Source organism: Felis catus, chromosome E3 (assembly GCF_018350175.1).
Source record: "Felis catus isolate Fca126 chromosome E3, F.catus_Fca126_mat1.0, whole genome shotgun sequence".
NCBI classification, from domain to species: domain Eukaryota; kingdom Metazoa; phylum Chordata; class Mammalia; order Carnivora; family Felidae; genus Felis; species Felis catus.
Window position 1 is genome coordinate 17,432,852 of NC_058383.1, and position 19,945 is coordinate 17,452,796.

The 19,945-nt window shown below is 54.4% G+C and overlaps 1 protein-coding gene across 1 annotated transcript; it reads left to right on the plus strand.

Annotated features, from left to right (window-relative positions):
* The first annotated feature begins 1,661 nt into the window (after positions 1-1,661).
* Positions 1,662-19,893, plus strand: STX1B (syntaxin 1B). Its single transcript, XM_023247009.2, has 10 exons — positions 1,662-1,841; positions 9,817-9,891; positions 10,093-10,192; positions 10,307-10,381; positions 12,901-12,974; positions 13,340-13,448; positions 13,630-13,703; positions 15,847-15,984; positions 16,085-16,195; positions 16,452-19,893. The coding sequence occupies exons 1-10, from the start codon at positions 1,812-1,814 to the stop codon at positions 16,530-16,532; spliced, it is 867 nt and encodes a 288-aa protein (XP_023102777.1). The 5' UTR covers positions 1,662-1,811; the 3' UTR covers positions 16,533-19,893.
* Positions 19,894-19,945: the final 52 nt, after the last annotated feature.

Consider the following 19,945-nt stretch of genomic DNA (forward strand, 5'->3'; position numbering starts at 1 on the left):
TATTCAGAGTTTGGGGGGGCGGGGGGACTGGGCATGAGAGGCAGGAGGCAGGCTGGGAGCCAGGGAGGAGAGGGTTTCAGGAAGAGAGAGGTCTAGGCAAATTATGGAAAGAGCCCAAATGTCCATTGACTGATGAATGGATAGAGAAGATGTGGTATGTATATACGATGGGCTATTACTCGGTGATCAAAAAGAATGAAATCTTGCCATTTGCAACAATGTGGATGGAACTCAAATGTATTATGCTAAGCGAAATAAGTCAGTCAGAGAAACATAAATATCATATGATTTCACTCACATGTGGAATTTAAGAAACAAAACAGATGAACATAGGGGAAGGGAAGGAAAAATAAGATAAAACCAGAGAGGGAGGGAAACCATAAGAGACTCTTAAAAACAGAGAACAAACTAAGGGTTGCTGGAGGGAAGGTGGGTGGGGGGATGGGCTAAAAGGGTGATGGGCATTAAGGAGGGCGTCTGTTGGGATAAGCACTGGCTGTTATGTGTAAGTGATGAATCAACAAATTCTACTCCTGTTAACTAACTTGGATTTAAGTTTAAAAGAGAGAGAGAGAGAGAGAGAGAGAGAGAGAGAGGTCATAAGGGTCCTATGTCACTGAAAGATCATGAAGGGTAAGGCCCCTGACTAGTGGTCGATGGATTTGGCATCAAGGAGGTGATCAGGTAACTTGGCAAAAGCAGGTTTAAGGCCTGTCAGGGGCCAAAGCTCCACTGCAGGGGTGGAACAATTGGTGTGATGTTAAAATATGGAGAAGGGGAGAAGAGAGGTGGGCATCAAGGAGAAGGACACAGGGTACTTGGACCTTCAGGTGTACCTTCATTCCCCTCCCAATGAGGAAAAATTTCGTTTTCAACATTCAGAGCCATGTAAAGATAGGCCAAGAGTTCTGGTAAGGTAGTGAGCCCCCTGTCCTTGGAGGTAGACAAGCAGAGCTCTGAGACCCATCGCTGTCACAGAGCAGGCAAGGCTGTGCAAAATAAATCCCAAAACAAACAAGTCCCTGTCCTTCCAGGCTTGGCTGATTCCTTGCATCACAAAAGCCACCTAGAGGGTCGGTTTTGCTATTTCTAGTGTCCAAAGAACCTCCTGCAGGGACACATACACAGAGGTGGTCGTGCACACGCTCACACAGATACTCACAGATACCAAACATAAAATCTATCTATATCTCCTGGTGTAAAGGGATGCACAGCAACCCTTCCCTGGGTTATTCCCTTAATTCATTCCTTTACCCCCTTTCTGCCATCACCACCGCCCCCCCCCCCCCCAACCCAGCAGCTCGCTGCCTCCCGCCGCATCTCCTCTGCCTCTCTCCGAATCTCTCCCTGCTTCTCTGGTTCTGCCCTTCCCCACCCCCCTCTAGGCCTCTCCACTCCCCCTCTCCCTGGGTCCCCCTCCCCCGGACTACAACCCCCAGGCGCCCCCAGCCCCGGGCGCTGCGCATGCCCCCTGCTCCCCGCCCCCTCCCGGTTCCCCCCTCCCTCCCTTCCTCCTTACCTCCCTCCGCCCCCCTCCCCCGCGCTTCGGCTCCCGCATCCCTCCATCCGAGCCTGTGCCGCAGCCGCATCGCCACCGCAGCCCCGGCAGAGCCGAGCCCGGCCCAGGCCCCTGCCCCTGCCCGGCCCTCGGCTCGCCACCCCCGGCCCCGCCCCCGTCCGCGGGCCCCCCCCCAGCGGCTCCGGTGCCCCCCGGCGCCCCCAGACTCCGGCCTCCAGCACCGAGGCAGGAGGCAGGGAGCAGCAGCAGAGGCAGGAGGACGAGGAGGAGGAGGAGGAGGAGCCGTCGCAGGATGAAGGATCGGACTCAGGAGCTGCGGAGTGTGAGCTTGGGGGTGGGGAAATGGGGGGGCGGGACCCCAATATTGGGGGAGCGCGTGGGGGTGGAGTGGGGGAGGTGCTGGGACATGGGGGCAAATGATGGGACTGGAGGTTGGTAGTAGGGGCACCCCAGTATCTGGAGGCACCTGATGTCTCCAATGAACCTGCATTTTGGGGACAGCGACTGGAAGAGGTTGGAGGCCATTAAGACTCAAGGGGGCAGGAGAGATTTCAGGGGCCTTGGATACCCACATTCCCAGGAGAGCCCTGGGGTCAAATCTGGGGATGGGAGAGAGTGAACATCAGGAGAGAATTGGAGGGTACTGTCTGTCATCCCCTGGGCAGATTTGCGGAATGAGAAAGATGGGGGCGGTTACTGGGCCAGGCTGAGTCTAGTGGGACCCAGATTTGGGGGGTGCTCTGGGGAAGGACACAGGTTGGGCCAGAGATGCCAACACCTGGCAGTGAATGAAGTGGATGTTTGTGTGTGCACGCGTGTGTTGCTCCCTGTGGGGAGGGGGCACCTCTCAGAGGCAGGGAGGGAAGTGGTGGCCTCAGGAGACAGCCAGAGGGCCAAGGCCTGAGATTGGGTGACCCCAGAGGTGGGAGTTGGGGCTGCAGAGGAGAGGGGGAGGAGGTTCCATGCACAGGGCCACGGAACTGGGTTTTGTGACATGGACTGCTTTGCTGGGGGGAATTGGGGCATTCTGAACAGTCAGGGGTAGGTTGATGTGGACCCCTGGTCTGCAGGCCTGAAGAGGCCTAGCTCCAGGAGTCTGGCCAGGCAGTATGTGTTTGGGTGACAGGGGGAGGAGGGCGGCACTGATGTCCGCAGTGAAGGCTGCTATTTGGAGGGGCTGGGGAGTGGGGGCTTGATGAGAATGGTTTCTAGGGTAGGGAGAATGCTGGGAGATCTGTAGAAATGACCTGGGGGCCCAGAAGGCAAAGCTGACAGCTTGCTCTGTGCTCCAGGCCTGTGGTGTGATGTTACTAAAGTACTAGCCCCGGCCATGATGTATCCTGATGCACTGAGTCTTTCTCAGGAGGAGCCTGTTGGTGGTTCCCTGCTCCCAGGGTTGTTACCCCATTTGACAGATGAGGAGACTGAGGTTTGGAGGTAGCAGGAACTTGTCCAAGGTCACCAAGCAAGTGGGTGGGAGGATCAGACTGGAATCTGGGTTTCCAGTCTGGCAAGTTGACATGTGTCTCTGCTTTTTTGGTCTTTGAAACAGAAGTCTGAACACTGGGGGTAAAAAGCTCTGTCTTTGGAGAGCCCCTGGATATGGGGGTGGGAAACCAGATTACAGAAAACAAGAGGAAGGGGCTTGAAGATAAGTGACTGTCATCTCTGGGGAAAGACGGGCTGGCAAATGAGAAGGAAGAAGAAACTGGTGGTTGAATAGGGAATTTTGAAGTTTTCTTTATTAAACTTCCACTGAATGTAAGGGTCAGGCATCTAGAAAATGGCAATAATAAAAACAACTAACCCCCTAGTGCCAGATATTGTTTTGAGTGTTTTATTCATATTTACTCATTTTGATCCTCACCTCAACCCTGGTACTAGTCTGATTCCATTTTACAGATAAGGAAATTGAAGCCCAGAGACATTAAGTATCAGGGATCAGCGTTCTGGATCAGAGTCACATAGCTAGTAAAAGGCAGGCAAGCAGCTGGCTCCATCACTGGTGCTCTAAACTCCCTTTCTCTCGCCATGCACTTTTCAAAGCAGGTTGCTGTTTGTAATCTCATTGGACCCTCACTGACCTCCTGGTAAGGTATGTGGACTAAGAGACTACCTCATTTTAAAGCTGAGGAAACTGATGCCCAGAGTGGGTAAATAACTTGCCCAAGGTCACACAGCCATCAAGTGAGGAATGTGAATTTGAACCCAGATCCCCTGCTGCCAGGACAATTCTATCACTCTAAAACCCAGAGAAATGGAAAGCCGTTGAGGTGAGGTAGTGGTGAAATCATGGTATAATTGGGGGGGGGGGGGGAAGCTCCAAGACAAGGATGGAAGGGGAGGCAGGGCATGGAGTCCTCTTCCACATAGGTGAGGGAGGCAAGGAGGCCTGTCTGCTGGGGCTGCAGGGGGTAGGCAGTGTTGGCGGGGGGGGGGGGGGGGGGGGGGGAGTGGCATGGAGGGGTAAAAGGAGTTGGGTAAGTGCTGGTGGCTCTGGTGTTAGTCACAGCTCAGAGAGACTAGAGATTTGGGAGGGGGTGGGTGGAGTGGGGAGAAGCTGCCAGATGTAAGGAGTGCAAGGGTCTCCCCATCAGAGTTGAGAGCGAGGAGACTGGGAAGCAGGAGAGACCGGGCAGGGTGCTGGAGGCCTGGTTAAGAGGTCTCTGAGATGCTGAGAGTAGTGGGGGGCAGTAGTGGGAGGGGATGTCAGCTCAGGGGACCTGATCATCTTCCCAACAATACTTTCGAGTTCCCCTGGGAACTCAGATCTGTTTATCAAATACCCTGTGAGGGCACAGATTTGGGAGTCAGACTGTCTGGGTTCAAATCCTAGCTTTGCTACTTCCTGTGTCACCTTGGGTTAAGTTTCTTAACCTCTCTGGTCCTCAGTTTCTTCATGTTTGAATTGGGAGTAATAATAGTACCCGTTTGCAGGATTGTCCCAAGGATTGAAATTAGGTAATATCAAAAAGTACCAAGAAGGGGCCTGGGCACAGCAGGGCCCTGTGAGTGTTTATTATTCCACATTTGACTTGCTTGTTTCCCTTGAACCTCATATCAGCCCCCTGGGATGGGCAGGATGTATTTTGGAGTAGATTGAGGGCCAGAGAGGCAACCGGACCAAGGTCAAACAGCTGTTAATGGCAGAGCTAGTGTTGAACCAGGGTTTTCTGTTTTCCACTTCACCAAGCACCTTTGGGTATGAGTTGGGAGGTGCTGGACTGGAGTGGAGGCCATGATGGGGAGTTAATCCGCTGGATTGTTGTCCCAGGGTCCAAGGAGCAGGGCCAGGGTCAGGGCCAGGGCTCAAGAGGAGAGAACGGGAGCAAGTGAGTTGGAGAGGAAGACTGGGGAGGGAGAGAAGCCTGTGGGGTTGCATGGTGGACTGTGGAGTGGGAAGGCAGGAGGCCTGAGGGGTGGGGAAGATGAGGCCTGTAGGGAAGGAGGCTCAAATTTGAGGCTGGGTGGGAATGGGGGCCGTTAAAGGACAAGTCACACACTCTAAGGACAGGAACTGAGTCATCTATGTAGTACTTATGTATGGGATAGGCACAGGGAGGACTTTCAGTGGTAGACCTGAAATAGTGAAAGAGCAGCCCAGTGTGAGAGGGCAGGGATCAGGAGAACCCTGGTGATGGACCACTGCCCCCCAGCTGCACAGGGCACATTTCTGCTGTGCAAGCACAGCAAGTTCACCCCTGCCTCAGGGCTTTTGCACTTGCTGTTCCTTCTGTTGGTCCCCCTGTTTTGAACGCTCTTCCCTCTGCCTGGACCACTATTCCCTCTGACTTGAATTCTGTGTCATCAAATGTCACCCACCCCCAGAAAGGCCCTCCCTGACCATCCTGGGCCACCCCTGATAGCCGTTTCTCCCTCTCACTGGGTTCATCTCCCTCCTTGCCAGTTAGCATAGTCTGAAATCGTCTTGTTCATTCTTCGTCTCCCTCCAATAGAACGTCAGCTCCTTGGAGCTAGGACCTTCTTCCTGTCTTGTCCACCTCTGTGTTCTCAGCAGCAGCCAGAGAACTTGGCTCTGCTCATACATAGCTGCCAGGTGAATGAATGATTCAGTGGGGCACAGGGAGGATGAGGAAGGGAGTAGGTGGGTAAGGAGGGAGGGCAGAGCGGCAAGGTTGGGGGAGGGAGGGCGATGCTGGGTGCTGGGAGGGCAGAGAGGCCCAGTCAGGGAGACAGATGGACAGGAGTGGGGGTGCGGTGGAGAGAGGCTGCTGCCTCTAGATCAAATGATGTTTGCACCCCTGAGGAGCACCTGTGAGCATGTGTGTGCGGTGCGTGTTGGCACACGTGTGTTTACATACACACACGCGCACTCTGACTTTTCTGTCACCCAACACCAGGCTCTTTCTGCCTCTGTGTTAGTCACCTTCTTACCATCTGTCTCTGATCTCTGACCTGCTAGCTCACTCTGTCCCCCTCCTTCCATCCACGCATCTGTCTATGTGGTCTCCCCACACCAACGTACACGAGGGCCCTTGTATCTCTGATGGGGAAAGACTGAAGCTAGAGACTTGGATCTGATGCCCCCTATTCCCAAGGCGGTTCCAGAAGGTGCCCAGGACCTCTGCACTCTGTCACTTCATCCTTTCAAGCACTTGAGGAATTGGTGAGTAGGAAGAGCAGCGACTGTGAGTTTAAACCCAGGTGCCGCCCTATCAGCACCCCATACAGCACCCACTGGATAATCTTGAGCAAGTCACTTAATCTCTCCGTGCCTCAGTTTCCTCATCTGTCAAATGGGTATAAGAATCGTATCTACTTCGTGGAGTGGTTATAAGAGACACTCAAGGCACTTTGGACAGGGCCCAGCTCACTGCAATCTGTAAACATGTGTTAGATTTCTTATCTTCTTCATTTTACATATGAGGAAACTGAAGGTTGAGTTGTCCGTAAAGCAGATCGAGCGCATACAATCGTCTTTTTCTGGGTAATCTCATCTGCCCATAGCCTGCATTCTTTTAGGCTGGCCAACTTCTTCCAGAAATGGAGGCCATGCTCATTAGCGAACATGCACACTGCAGAGCAGGGAGGGCCCTTGGTGCACCAGGCTGCCCTTTTTGCAAATGAACTGGGGCTCAGAGAAGGGCTGAGATTTGCCTAGGATCACAGAATAGGGCAAGGGAAGGTAGAACTCCTGGCTTCCTGTCTGGGCTCTTCCTGCAGCCTGGCCCCTTACTGGTTATCTCCCCTGGCCACAGGAGTTCAGCAGTACTGGGGACACAGCAGAGCAGCTCTGCGGGGACAGATCCTGGGATTAGCACCAGGCAGGTCAAGTCTCACCTCTGGCCTTATTTGCTGTGAAGCCTTAGGCAGGTCAGGCAACCTCTCTGAGCCTGTTTCTTCATCTATAACATGGGAGGGGCAGCAGGTAATAGCCAACCCTCACTAAACACTGCTTCTCTCTGGCAGCATTAGGCATTTTTCCTGCCTGGTTTCATTGCCTCCACCTGCCCAGCATTTGGAGTAGACGTTATCGCCATTCAGTGAATGCAGAGGCTGAAGCTCAGAAGGCAGAAATCATGTGGCTTTGCAGCTGCTAACCTGGGCAAGTTCTTCAGCCTCTCTGTGCCTCAGTTTCCCCATCTATAAAAGGGGGCTATGATAATATCTACCTCAGGAGGCTATTGTGAGAATTAAAGGGACAAATGTACACACAGGGCATAGAATGGTGCCCAGCTCGTTCTAACATGCTTTGTAAATGTTTGCCATAATTGTAATTATGCTAGCCAGTGATCTTTATAGACTTTACATAAAGATTAAATGAGATAACAAGAATATAAGACCTATGTGGAAGGTGTTATTATAAAATAATATTTTCCTAGGATTTCGGGGCACAGAGCCTCACCCAGATTGGGCCTTAGCAGGAGCTGACCTGAGCGAGAAAACACGTGGTGGCAGAGTTGGTGGAAGGAGGTGGCCTGGTCTCAAGCCTTAGAAGGGGCTGTGGGGGAGGTCTGTCTTAGATGCCTATGATTTCCAGCCCATTCAGCCCAGGTGCCCTTGGACAAGTCACTTCCCTTCTCCCCCTCTGACCTCCTGTTCCCTCATCTGTGAAATGGGGACACTGATATTTGCTCAGCCTCTCTCTCAGGGCTGTGTGGTGAGGATCAAAAGGGATTATAGATGGAAAAGTGTTTGTACCCTGTAGAGGATTATTAGCTCTCGGGCCTCTACCTTTCTTCCTCTCTCAAGGACAAGTAAACAGGCAGCCAGGGATGTCCCAGGGCAAAACCTAAGGGAACTGGCTCTGGGAACAACAGTAGAGAGGGAAATTAGACTTTAGAAAATCAAAAGTCAGTGTGGGAAAGGGACAGAACAGGAAAGTTCCCAGGCACCTGAGCCAGAGACACGCCTCATGACTGGTGGGCAGCTGGGCAGAGGGCTGAAGTCAGAGAAGTGGCAGAGGAATGGCTTTGGCTGTAGGGGAGGGAGACCTTGTGGGGCAGCTGGCTTGAGGACACAGTATCAGGGGAAGCCAGTGGGTCCTCAGAGATGAGATGAGCATCCCAGAGCCCCTCCGGGCCAAAGTTTATCGGGATGGTCTGGTGGAGACTTGAGAAGCCTGATGTCCTATCAGAGTCCCCGAGCCTGGCCTGGTATTACCTCTCCTTCTGAGGGCAGCTGTGGGCAGACGGAGGAGCCTCCCTTTCCCAGGGGATGTTTGGGATGGTCTGGAAATTAAATGTAAGTGCTGAACACATTTTCTGACATGGGGTGGGGCCCAGCGTCTGTGGGGAGAATCCCTTGAGTTCCATTTGGGCAGGAAGCTGGGGTGGCATTGAGAGTGTGCAGCTGGAGGGCTCCTCCCGGTGCTGCTGGGGCTCTGCTGATTCCGAGTTCACTTGGCTGCCTAGATTGCATCTAGGTCCCATCTGGCTCTGTCTAGGTTCGATCTGAGCTTGTCTGGGATCTGTCTGCCCCGAGTCTAGTTCGGTCGAAGCCTGTCTGGTTTCTGTCAGATCCTGTCTGTGATCTGCTCGGACCCTGTTGAGGTTCCGTGTGAGTGCTTGTCTTTAGGTCCCAACAGGCTCTACCCCAAGTGGACACTTTTGGATCCTGTCTTGATTTCATTCAGGCTTTGGTAGTCAGATTCTTTTGGCTAGGTTCTTTCTGGAGGTCCGGGTGAACTCTGTTTCAATTTCTACTGGGGCCGATTAGAGCTCCTCATGTAATTAAGCTTGACAGGCTCAGCTTTTGTCCTCAGACTTCTGTCCCAAGCAGAGAGGAGTCTCAAGCCCAGAGTGTGTAGCACTGGGGAGCCCACCCTGTCCCCTCTCTTCTTCCCCAGCTCTGAATGAGTGTGCCGACCTGAGGGTCAGAGAGGCACAGGGGGCCCTCCCGAATGTCCCTGGGGTTGCCACACGTGTCAGAGGGCAGCTTTGCCGTGTGTGGGTGAACGTCAGCATGTCAGCGTCTCTCCGTGTGGGTGTCAGTGGGCCTATTTCTGTGTGTCTTGTGTGTCAGCCCTTCTGTCCGTGTCACTGGTCTGTCTGACGGTGGCGGTGGCGGTGGTGGTGTGGGTGGGTAAATCCCTTTGTGTCTCTGAGCCCTGGGGGTGGAGGGCTGAGCAGCTGCAGGTTGCAACTGGGAAATCCAAGCAAGTGAGAGTAGGTGGGTGTGAAGTTGGGAGAGGCTGGATGAAAGAAGTGAATACGAGGGGCAGAGCAGCTGAGGGGGTGAGCGCAGGCAGCGGGAGGAAGACGCAGGGAGCCGGGGAGGTGGGGGTGCTGCCTGTGGCTCTCCTCCAGCCCTCCCTGGACTTGACTGCTTGCTCAACTTGGCGCCCGCAGCTGGCAGTGAAGTGACCTTGCACAGGGGACGTGGCTGGCCGGGTGGAAGCTGGAGGGGAGCAAAGTAAGGCCTGGGCAGGAGCGGCCGGGAGGGATGGTGGACAGGGTCAGGATCCTGGGCCTCCATTCCAGACCCCAGATGTTGCAAGGCTGACGTTTAGCCAGTTCATATGATACCGGTTCACAGCAGCTGTCCTGAGTGTCACCCACCTCCAGGGTGACTGGGCCAATTCCACCCTTGAGAGGGTGCCTTTTTCTGATTCCCTCCACCCTGTCCTTTGGGCTGTTGGCCACCTGGCTTCCGGGACCCCGTTCCACAAGAGAGCCAGTGTTCATTCTGACTGCTTGGTGCCCTTGCGTATGACCTGCATATGACCTGCCCCCCTGCATATGACCTCTCCCAAGACCTCTGCTCTGAGCCTAGAGCTGGGAGCATCAGACTCGGGGTAGGGACTGTTCATGGATTCTGCCTCTCTTGCCTCCCAGGCGAAAGACAGTGATGATGAAGAGGAGGTGGTCCATGTGGATCGGGACCACTTCATGGATGAGTTCTTTGAACAGGTAACTGAGCTTCCGATGCTCTCAGACCCAGAAGCTGGCCCCCAGCCAACAACTTCCTTTGCCCTGTTCCCGCCCCTGCTCTCCACGTCTACACCCCCTTGGCCCTTAGATCTTGCCCATTTACCTGAACCCTGACTGAGCCCCCGGGGTCCCTTGCCTGGCTCAGCGACTTGGCTGGGTATAGCTGATTTGCTGCTCCAGGTGGAAGAGATCCGGGGCTGCATTGAGAAGCTGTCAGAGGATGTGGAGCAAGTGAAAAAACAGCACAGTGCCATCCTGGCCGCCCCCAACCCAGATGAGAGTGAGTGCTGCTTCTGGGTGGCTGTAAGGGGGATGGGGTTAGACAAGGAGGGGAGTGGTGTAGGGGGTCTGGGCTCCCGTCCATACGTGTCATCCTCTCTGGCTCTGTCCCCAGAGACCAAACAGGAGCTGGAGGACCTCACCGCAGACATCAAGAAGACTGCCAACAAGGTTCGGTCCAAGTTGAAAGGTGAGGAATGCAATCCCCAGACTAAGGAGGAAAACAACTGTGCCCTCGTTGGACCAAACATGCCTTTCTATAAGGAACGTCTACAAATTTCCAGGACCCAGATTCCTAAACAGTGAGAAAGCGCAAAACCCCCAGATTCCCCTCCTTGCTCCAGATTCTTTGGAGAAAGATACACGACAAGGAAGTGGGGGGGGGGGGGTTGTCCAAGTTGCGTCTGCACTCTGCTGGATCCATCAGCATGAAGGTCCACCAGAAAATACAGTCTACCGAGTGGCTTTAGTTTCATTAAATCCTTATTTCTCCAGAACAGGTGCCGGGCCTAGCGCTAAGCACCCAGTAGGTGGGCTCAGCAAATGCTTCTGAATTGGTATCGTCGGCTCAGGACAGATTGGACTGTGTGGCTGACATCAGGAGCTGGCAAGCTTTCAGGAGGGACCTGCCAAATGCTTATGTATTTGCTCTAATTTAAGGACTTGGGTGCTGGTAATAACCACCTTCCCTCAAAGCATTGTGGGTTGGGAACCTCCTTGTCTGCTGGTGCCAGGGGAATAGCAGTGTTACCGTGAGGTGGTAATTCAGTATCAGAAAACATTTGCCAGGCACCTACTTTGTCTGAGGCACATTGCTGGGCTTTGGGGAAGAGGTGTCATGTCAGATGCCTGGCCTTGAGCATACTAACCTTTGTCCAGAGAGAGGAGAACAGGGACTCCATGCCTTCCCTGAGTCAGTGGGAGGTCATGTGTGAGCCTCCAGTGCTGATCTGTAAAAATAAGCCCTTTACACTTGTGTGCTGGAAAGGAAAATGGCCCAAACTGGGAGTGCATTAAGTACAAATCCAGACAGACGGAGTTCAACTTCCATCATCAACTCAGTTCTGGACAGCTTCCATCATCAACACATTCCTCACCTCAACTTTCTCATTGGTACAGTAAGAAAAACAGAAGCAATTTCAAAGCAGGTTTTTGGTTTTGTGTGTGTGGTTTTTTTTGTAGCAATTTTTTTTTTTCCTCTAAATGAAATCTTACAGAGAACTCCAGTATATACAACACGTAAAAGTCATGCTATTCTGGCTGTACTGGGGTTGGGAGACCCAGGGCCCTACCCGCCTCGCCTCCCCTTTACTCCTGGCAACAGTCCTTGAAGTGCTTTCTCAGAAGCAGGGTTCCATGGAAGACCATTTAAAAATTCCTGGGCTCAAAGATTTCTTTGGGCCCATTGAGCTCTGACCTTCACACTCTCTATAAGACCAAGAGGTGGCTCCATGGATCATGAGTCCAGGAACAGACCAAGAAAGAACCCAGAGAAAGTAGGAGTGATGTAGAGAAGCTGACCTTCCAGGCCTCCAGAAAAAGAGAGGAAATTTTCTTCTTCTCCATCTTTCTCCAGCTATTTTGGTGGCATGAGCTTGGGCTTTGTGTGTGACCTTGGGTCAGTTGTTTTACCCATTTGAACCTCAGCTTCTAGTGTAAAACATGGACTGAATTCCGAGGATTGTTGTAAGAAGTCAGTGAGGTCCTGTAAAGGCCCCCTCACTCCATGGCTTGGCTCCAGTCCCAGGCCTGACAATAGGGTCCCAGTATGGGCCGGAGGCTCTGACTTCCCTGGGTGTGTGTTCCTGTGCTTTTCCAGCAGCAGGTGGGCCAGAGGTGTCACTCAGTTACTGTGCCCACCATTGCAGGTAGGGGAGCATCGGGGGTGCTATTCAGCCCCGTATCTCCCCTGCTGCCAGCAGAACAGAGAAGTGATGTTCTCAAGAATGGCCTGGAGGCCCTTCCAGGTCTGGAGGGCCTGGTTGATTCATCCCTGCTGCATTTTCAGAGCACTGTAGATCTTATCACACACAAGCTCTTTTTTAGAAAATTTGAATGATAGATGTTAGGAGTGCATGATCCAGAAGCAGGAATCCCAGTTCATCTGTGCAGCTTTTCCAGAACATCTTGTAGAAGTGGGAATTCCCAAATTAGGGGTCACCTTGCAGGGCTGGGGGAGAGCTATTTTCTATTGGAACATCCCTCCCTCACCCTAGGATTTTGGAAGAAAAGGGCGGCCACTAGAACCTGACCCACCTGGAAGTGCCTGCCTTCTGCCAGAAAAACCTCAGGATGGGTTCCTGCCCTCTTTCCAGAGGCCTTAGGAAATGGAGAGTTCTCCACATACTGGAGACCCTCCAGTGGACTGGGCCCACACCCCCCTCAGTGGGGTTAAGCACGAGTTACAGCTGTGGGACTTTCCAAGACCCAGCACTTCCTCCTGAACAAGTAGCCCCTTTCTGTCTGGTGACCCGCGAACCCTCAACCTCCCCTCCTACCTGCCTTCCAGACGCCCTGAAACGTCTGTCCCTCTATTCACCCGCCTCCTGCCCCTGCCCCTTGGATCCTCTACTGTCTGCCCTCGCCATGGGTGTGACATCTCTTCACAGGCCTGGGGCCTGCCTCGGGGTGTCGACCTTTCCTACGTCCCGGACCCCTGCCCCACATGCCCCGGGTCTCCCGCCGGTCACTGCACCCTCTCTCCCGTAGCGATCGAGCAAAGCATTGAACAAGAGGAGGGGCTGAACCGTTCCTCCGCGGACCTGCGCATCCGCAAGACCCAGGTAGGAGGTGGCAGCCTGGCGGGGTTGGGGGGGAGCCGGATCCGACGCGGGAGGACTCCTGGCGGGAGCCAGGCGAAAAGATAGTGCGCGGGCCAGAGCCGAGCAAAGCGCTGGGCGTGGCCAGTGAGGAGCCTGGGCGGGGTTATGGCGGGAGGGCGGGGCTGGGCCCTGTCTCCCAGCTCTGGTTGGGACCCCGCTGGTTAGCGAGTTGAATGGGGGACCTGGCGCGGGGGCGTCCAGGGACTGAGCAATTGTCTAGGGTTGGGATCGCAGCGCGAGTTAAAGAAGGGCCATAGGCCATCTCGGCTCCTCCCCCCTCCACTGCCTCCTTGACCCCTCCTGATGTGTCTGTACCCCTACCCTAGCACTCCACACTCTCCCGGAAGTTCGTGGAAGTAATGACCGAATATAATGCGACCCAGTCCAAGTACCGGGACCGCTGCAAGGACCGGATCCAGCGGCAGCTGGAGATCAGTGCGTGTACCCCCTTTCAAAATCCCCAGGCTTGCCCCAGCCCTCTTCCAGGCCCTTCCTCTCCCTGGAGACCTTAAGGCCAGGTGGGGGGAGGGTGGGCTCCTGGGCCTCTGCCCCATCCCACTACTTCAGGCCCCCAGACTGGCCCAGTCCCTGAGCAGGGAGGGCTTTCTCTCCACAGCTGGAAGGACCACGACGAACGAAGAACTGGAAGACATGCTGGAGAGCGGGAAGTTGGCCATCTTCACCGATGATGTGAGCCCCGGGTGGGGGTGGGTCAGGTTTTGGAAAACATTTACTCTCTTCCCTCCCCAAGCCGAGGCCGAGCTAAGGTCCTAAGTCCACCGTGGAATAACAAAGAGTGGGAAGCCAGGACCTGGAACCGGGGAATTCCATGGGAGCAGAGCAGGAAGGCACCCCCATAAAAAAGGCCAACCTTTTGAGTAACCAGATAATGTTCTAAGCCCTTTACATATTGACAGTTACCTGCTACCTCATTCAGCCCTCACCACCACCCTCCGAGGCAGCCAGATTTCAGCGATGGGGTTAAATAACTCGTCCAAGGCCCCAGAGCCAGGATCTGGACCTGCGGTCTCCTGTCAGGGCTGGGGCTCTTCAGTGCTAAGATACACTACTCCCTCCTGAAGCGGGTCATTTCACCAAATGACTAATTTGCCTACATGTTGAAAAAATTTTTTAAAGTACCAGTTTTACTTTTGCTGACATTTTGCACCCTGCCCTTGTCATCTTCAGTGTGACTGGATGGGCTTCCCCACTGTAGTTCTTTCTCTTTGTAGATTTTGCCTTGGCCTGCCCAGTTCTGTCTCCCTGCTTCTGCTGGCAGAATGGCTCTGGTTTAGATTTCTAGACCAGAATTCAAGTATGTTCAGTGACTATCTAGCAGTTTTCAGTAAATTGTTATTTAGAGAACTGATCTTTGTTAAATTAGCTTTGAGCAATTGATTAGGGCCCGTTAACCTGGAGCCCTCCCAAACAGCTCTGCCCAGTCTCTCTGTCTGAGAACGGAGAGGAGCTTGGTGGGTTCCAAGAGGACAGAACTGATCCCCGCCAGCAAAGCCACCATCACTGCAATGGAAACGCATCATTACAATGCAGGGTGGTTGGGATCTTGCCTGAGGGATGCCCTGCCTGCCGACAGGCCCTAAGGTAGTGGTTAACTACTGGAGTCAGGGAAAGATTCCTGGGGGGAGTAGCATTGAGCTGCGCTTTAAGAAACAAGGAACATTTGGACATGGTGAGATGGGCAAAGGGCCCACTAGACAAAGGGCACAGATTGAACAAAGACAGGGAGAGGGAACCACTTGCCAAACAGCCATTGAATGATTTGGGCTCATAGGATATGTAGGAGATGAGGGCAGAAAGGGAGACTGAACCCTGGCTAGAGTAAAGGTGTGTAACCTGTGGTGGTGGGGAGTGGGGAGGAATAGAGGAGAGCCCTGGAGGGTTTTAGAGCAGAGGAGTGGCTCCTCATGGAGCCTGAACAGTGAGGAGTTTGGGAAGAGAGTGGCCTGGCTCAGGCCAGGTTGTCTGCGGGGAGGAGGTATATCTGATTGTGGGTTGGAATCTCTCTCTCCCCCTGACTCTTGAGGGCTACAGTGCGTTTCTTTTTTTCTTTTTTAATGTTGAGAGAGAGAGAGAGAATGAGCAGGAGAGGGGCAGACAGAGAGGGAGACCCAGAATCCAAAGCAGGCTCCAGGCTCTAGGCCCTGGGCTGTCAGCACAGAGCCTGATGCGGGGCTCGAACTCATGGACCACGAGATCATGACCTGAGCCAAAGTCGGACGCTCAACCGACTGAGCCACCCAGGTGCTCCAGCGCACTTCTTCATTAGTTCTCCCCCATCTAATGTCACAGGGGCTCCAGAATGGGCACTCTGCCTTCTCCTCTGGTCCTCCTCTCCTACTTGCTTTCTCTGTTGTGTCCTCTTTCTTTACCCTGTCTGCCTTTGACCAGACGGGCGCCCCCGATGCTAGTGGTGGCTCTGCACCCCCCTCTCTCTCCTCCCTGGGCTTTCCAGGTGTGTGTGTGTGTTAGAGGAAGCCCTGGGTGAGGTGGTGGGCTCAGGTTGGTTTTTATTTCTTGTATCTTAACAGGCCTCTTTTAGTGCCTTACTGTGTGCCAGGGACTGTTGTAATCAGTGTATACATATTAACTCACTTAATGTGCACAACAACTGTGGGAGGTGGGCACTGCTATTATCCACCTTTTCTAGGTGTGGAAACCGAGGCCTAGAAAGGTTAAACGGTTTGCCCACAGTTAGAGCTGGTAAATGACAGTTGGATTTGAACCCAGATGCTCTAGCTGCAGAATCCAAACTCATGGGAGTGAAGGGTGGTCTGCAGCTCCTCCCCCCTGTCCCCCACCCCCATTGCCCTAGATCAAAATGGACTCGCAGATGACAAAGCAGGCACTGAATGAGATCGAGACGAGGCACAACGAGATCATCAAACTGGAAACCAGCATCCGAGAGCTGCATGACATGTTTGTGGACATGGCCATGCTCGTGGAAAGCCAGGTACTGCCTTTCCCGCACATTCTAGGAGCCTGCCCTATGTCCCTGGGGTTCTTTCCTTTAGCCCAACCCCTACCCTGTCCTGTGCACATCTCCTCTGCAGGGTGAGATGATTGACCGCATTGAGTACAACGTGGAACATTCCGTGGACTATGTGGAGCGAGCTGTGTCTGACACCAAGAAAGCTGTGAAATATCAGAGCAAGGCCCGGAGGGTGAGCTGGGGCGGGTGGGCCTGTGGGACAGGTGGGCTGGGCTGAGCGGTTGGGGCAGGGCTCAGGCCAGGGCTGAGGTGAGTGATGAAATCCAAAGGGAGGCCTTATCTCTGGCTCTGACCTCTTCCTTTTTCTGTTTTCTCTCCCCTCCTCTTTTTCCTTACACCTGCTTCCCCATCTTTCCCTGCATCTGTCTGTCTCCCTTTATCTCTCTGTCTCTCTCCTCCTTCTTCCCTGTCACCCTTTCTGCCTGCAGAAGAAAATCATGATCATCATTTGCTGTGTGGTGCTGGGGGTGGTCTTGGCGTCATCCATTGGGGGGACGCTGGGCTTGTAGGCCCCCCCATCTCTCCCAGACCCTTCCCCCACCACATTGGGAGCAATACCCCCACCATCCCCTTCCATCCCCTGCTCCAGGCTCACCCCCAAGACAGACCCAGGCAGCCCCCCCTTCCCACCCCCCCGTCAGACCCTGGAGTCCCTGGACCTCACCCTGCCATGGACCACCCCTGCCCCCGCACGTAGATAGCAGCAGGCGTGATTACACATGCACACCAACATGCATGCCGCCAGCACATGCTCGAGACGTGTGGACACCCCAGCGTGTGTGTGTACGTGTGTAGATGTGTGTAGAAGCACCAAATCACCCTTCTGCCCACCCCCCCACCCCCCGCCTCAGGTCTGTGTGTCTTCTGAGCTTCCCCCTTTCACTTGGGTTGTTGTGTGTAGACTGTGGCCGGGTATAACACAGCAGCCCACCAAGCCCCGCTCTGTCTTCTGTGAATAGATGTGTGTGTGTGTGTGTGTGTGGCCACAGATCCACAGACACACAATTCGCGTACATGGAATTTTGTGTTTGAGTGTTTGAATCCAACACAACAGCACTTCTTCTACGGATCCCCACCTCCCCCATGTCTGCTATAGGTAGGGCCGGTCGTGAGTGTACAGACGCTCACACTCACATTCCCAGAGGATCCAGGTGGGCCCAGACACACATAGGCCATGGCAGACACCCCAGTGTGATGTTAAGCAAACCTTCCTGGCTTAGGCACCCCAGGGGCTGGCATGTGTCCCAGGGAGCGTGTGTGTGCATGTGTGTGCATTGTGAGCCTGTGGAGTTTAGCCAAGGTGAGTGGAAGCATGTAAATAAGCTAGCTCGGCCTGTGTATACGTGTGCATTTCCCCCAGCAGGTAATGTGAGGAATACATGTGTGTGTGTGTGTGCACGCGTGTGTCTCAAGGACATGCCTGAAATTTGATGGGTCTTCTCCTCGGACAGAGCTCTCCATATTGTGCGCTGGACACCCATTTTGGGTAGGCCCAAAAATACACATTTCTGTGCTATGTGGAATACATCTGTGTGAAAGTGTGTGCGCGTGCGCCCACGTGTGTGTCTAGAGGCTTTCTACATGGTGTGTTTCTGCCCGCCTGTGTGTTATATGCACACACGTTTGTCTTTAAAGACACGTGCCCGTCCAGGTTTGTTTATCTGGACGTATCTGCCCTCTCCCTCTCTCCCCAGAGCTGCTGACCAACATCTGGTCAGCACACCGTCCCATCAACATTGTGCAACTGCAGCTTCCTGCCCTGCCAGGTTTCAGAGCCCCTGTGCACACGTGCCCACACGCCTGTGTTTCTCTGTGTCTCTGCCGGAGGGTAGACCTTTGTTGAGAGCGGGTGCACCTCGGTGTGCTCACGCATGCCCGGGCTGAGGGGGCCTCGTGCGGGGGGCCCACTGAGGCACATACATACACACAGGAACATGCACGCTCCCACGGGCGTGGTGCCCTTTCAGGCTGCACCCACTTGCATGTAGATGCCACCCAAAAGGGCTATTTGTGGGAAATGTTACTGACGAGGTGAATGTCAAGGGCCACCCCAGACAGATCGAAAATTAGGGCATTCCTGCCTTCCACACATTTACCTCCTAACTGGCCAGGGCTTGTCCTCACCACCACATCTGACACTCTGGACTCTGCCTCAGGGACTGGAACTGTTATTTCAGGAATACTGGAATGGCCGGTTGGCAGCAGCCACTCAGGGTGAGCCGAGTCCCAGGACCCATCCCCTGCCGAAATGTTGGCAATAGCTGTCCCCCCCGCCCCCCCGCCCGTCCCCTGGGTTGAGATTGAAGGTGAGGGCACAGGCCCGAGCTTCTGAGGGTGAAGAAAGGGCCCACTCCTCCCTCACTGTGTAGACAGCACATGCACTATGCATGGAGGGTTGGGGGGTAAGGTCGGTGGCGGGGCTGCAGGAGATGCATGAGCAAAGGACCCACATATACAGGATTGAACACACAAGAAGTAGGCCCTGCCCCAGGGTTGGGTGTGTGTGTGCAGATTGTCTCCCGGGGTCCCACTTCATGTGAAGTGGTGTGTGTGTGTGTGTGTGTGTGTGAGAGAGAGAGAGAGAGAGAGAGAGACAGGGAGACAAAGACACAGGGAGACAATGCGGATGTGACCTTCTGGAACACAATACCCCTCCCACCCTCACCCAGCTCAAGTAGCTTGACCCTACTTGAGCTGTGTGAGCCCTGCCTGTGTGACGCCAATATATGTAACCCCCAAGGTGGGCTCTGTTGAGGAGGGGAGCCTGTCTGTCCCTTCCAAGAATGTCCTTCTTCAGGACAGGCAGTTTGCCCCAGTGTCTGATTACAGCCCTCCTGCTCCCATCTCAGGCTTCTTTGGGGACATCAGAGCAGGCCCCAGCATCCCCACCCTTTTTCCTTCCTGCTGCCTAGCCAGGACACCCTTGTGGCCCCGGTGTTTCCGGAATTCCTACAGCCTTGGGGCCACAAGAACAAGGGTGGAGCCACGGCTGGAATGATGCTGTTGCCTCCTTGAGTGGTATTAGGCCCATAGCTGTCCATTCCTGGGTCTCCATTGGACCAGAGGATCCCCGAGGGTCTGCTGTGCCCCATCTTCTGCAAGTCCCACAGGTCATATGATGTGTTTGCTTGTTGGCTGCCGTGTCTGTACGTGTCCTGGAATGTTGTCTGGGGGCTGGTGGCTTTTGCATGCTCTTGGACGAGTGTGCTGCTCACCCTCCGTGCACCTACAACCTCCAAGCCCATGTGTGCCCTGTGGGTGGTCCTGGGCCTGGCCAGGGCTCGCTGCTTCCCCGTCTCCTTTCTCCCCAGCCCCGCCTCTCATGAAGCACACTGCGTGTCCATCCCATGTGCCTGTGGGTCGATGCACGCTCTTGCCACGCCTTGAGCGTGTGTACATGATGTGTTCTATGCATTCACCCTGTCCCCCCAGCCTGCCCCGCAGAGGACAAGATGGGTGGCGCCCGGCTCCCTTCTTCCCCCCACCGCCCCCTTCCCGCTGTGCAGCCGTGTGCGTTGGCGTGTGTTTCCGTGTCGCTGGCGTGTCACGTGATGTAGCCGTGTTTGCTGACATGAGCCCTTGCCCCTCCTGTTTCTCCGTTGGTTTCTAGAGCTCTTTCCCTTTCCTCCCCAGAGGGGACAGGACTCCTGGGGCCTGGCTGGGGGCCCAGAGCCAGGCCACCCTCTCCTGTTAGCCCTCAGAGTCCCATTTCTCTCTATTGGTGACCAAGTTGCAAATGGATAAAACACAGGAAAATTCTGCCCCGCCCCCTGCCCTGCATGTCCTGTCCCCAGAGCCCCCACCCCCACCCCCACCCCGGGCCGGGTCGGGCCCCGTGGGACGGGAGAAATAGCAACCAATCCAACAGCGGGCGTGCTGTGTGCTCACTTCCTTCTGTCCCCACACGGGACGGGCGCCGTGG

Coding starts and splice junctions, on each gene's coding strand:
- STX1B (XM_023247009.2), top strand. CDS start 1,812: ATGAAGGATCGGACTCAGGAGCTGCGGAGT. Junction 10,193..10,306: donor CGCCCCCAACCCAGATGAGA/GTGAGTGCTGCT, acceptor CTCTGTCCCCAG/AGACCAAACAGGAGCTGGAG. Junction 10,382..12,900: donor GGTTCGGTCCAAGTTGAAAG/GTGAGGAATGCA, acceptor TCTCTCCCGTAG/CGATCGAGCAAAGCATTGAA.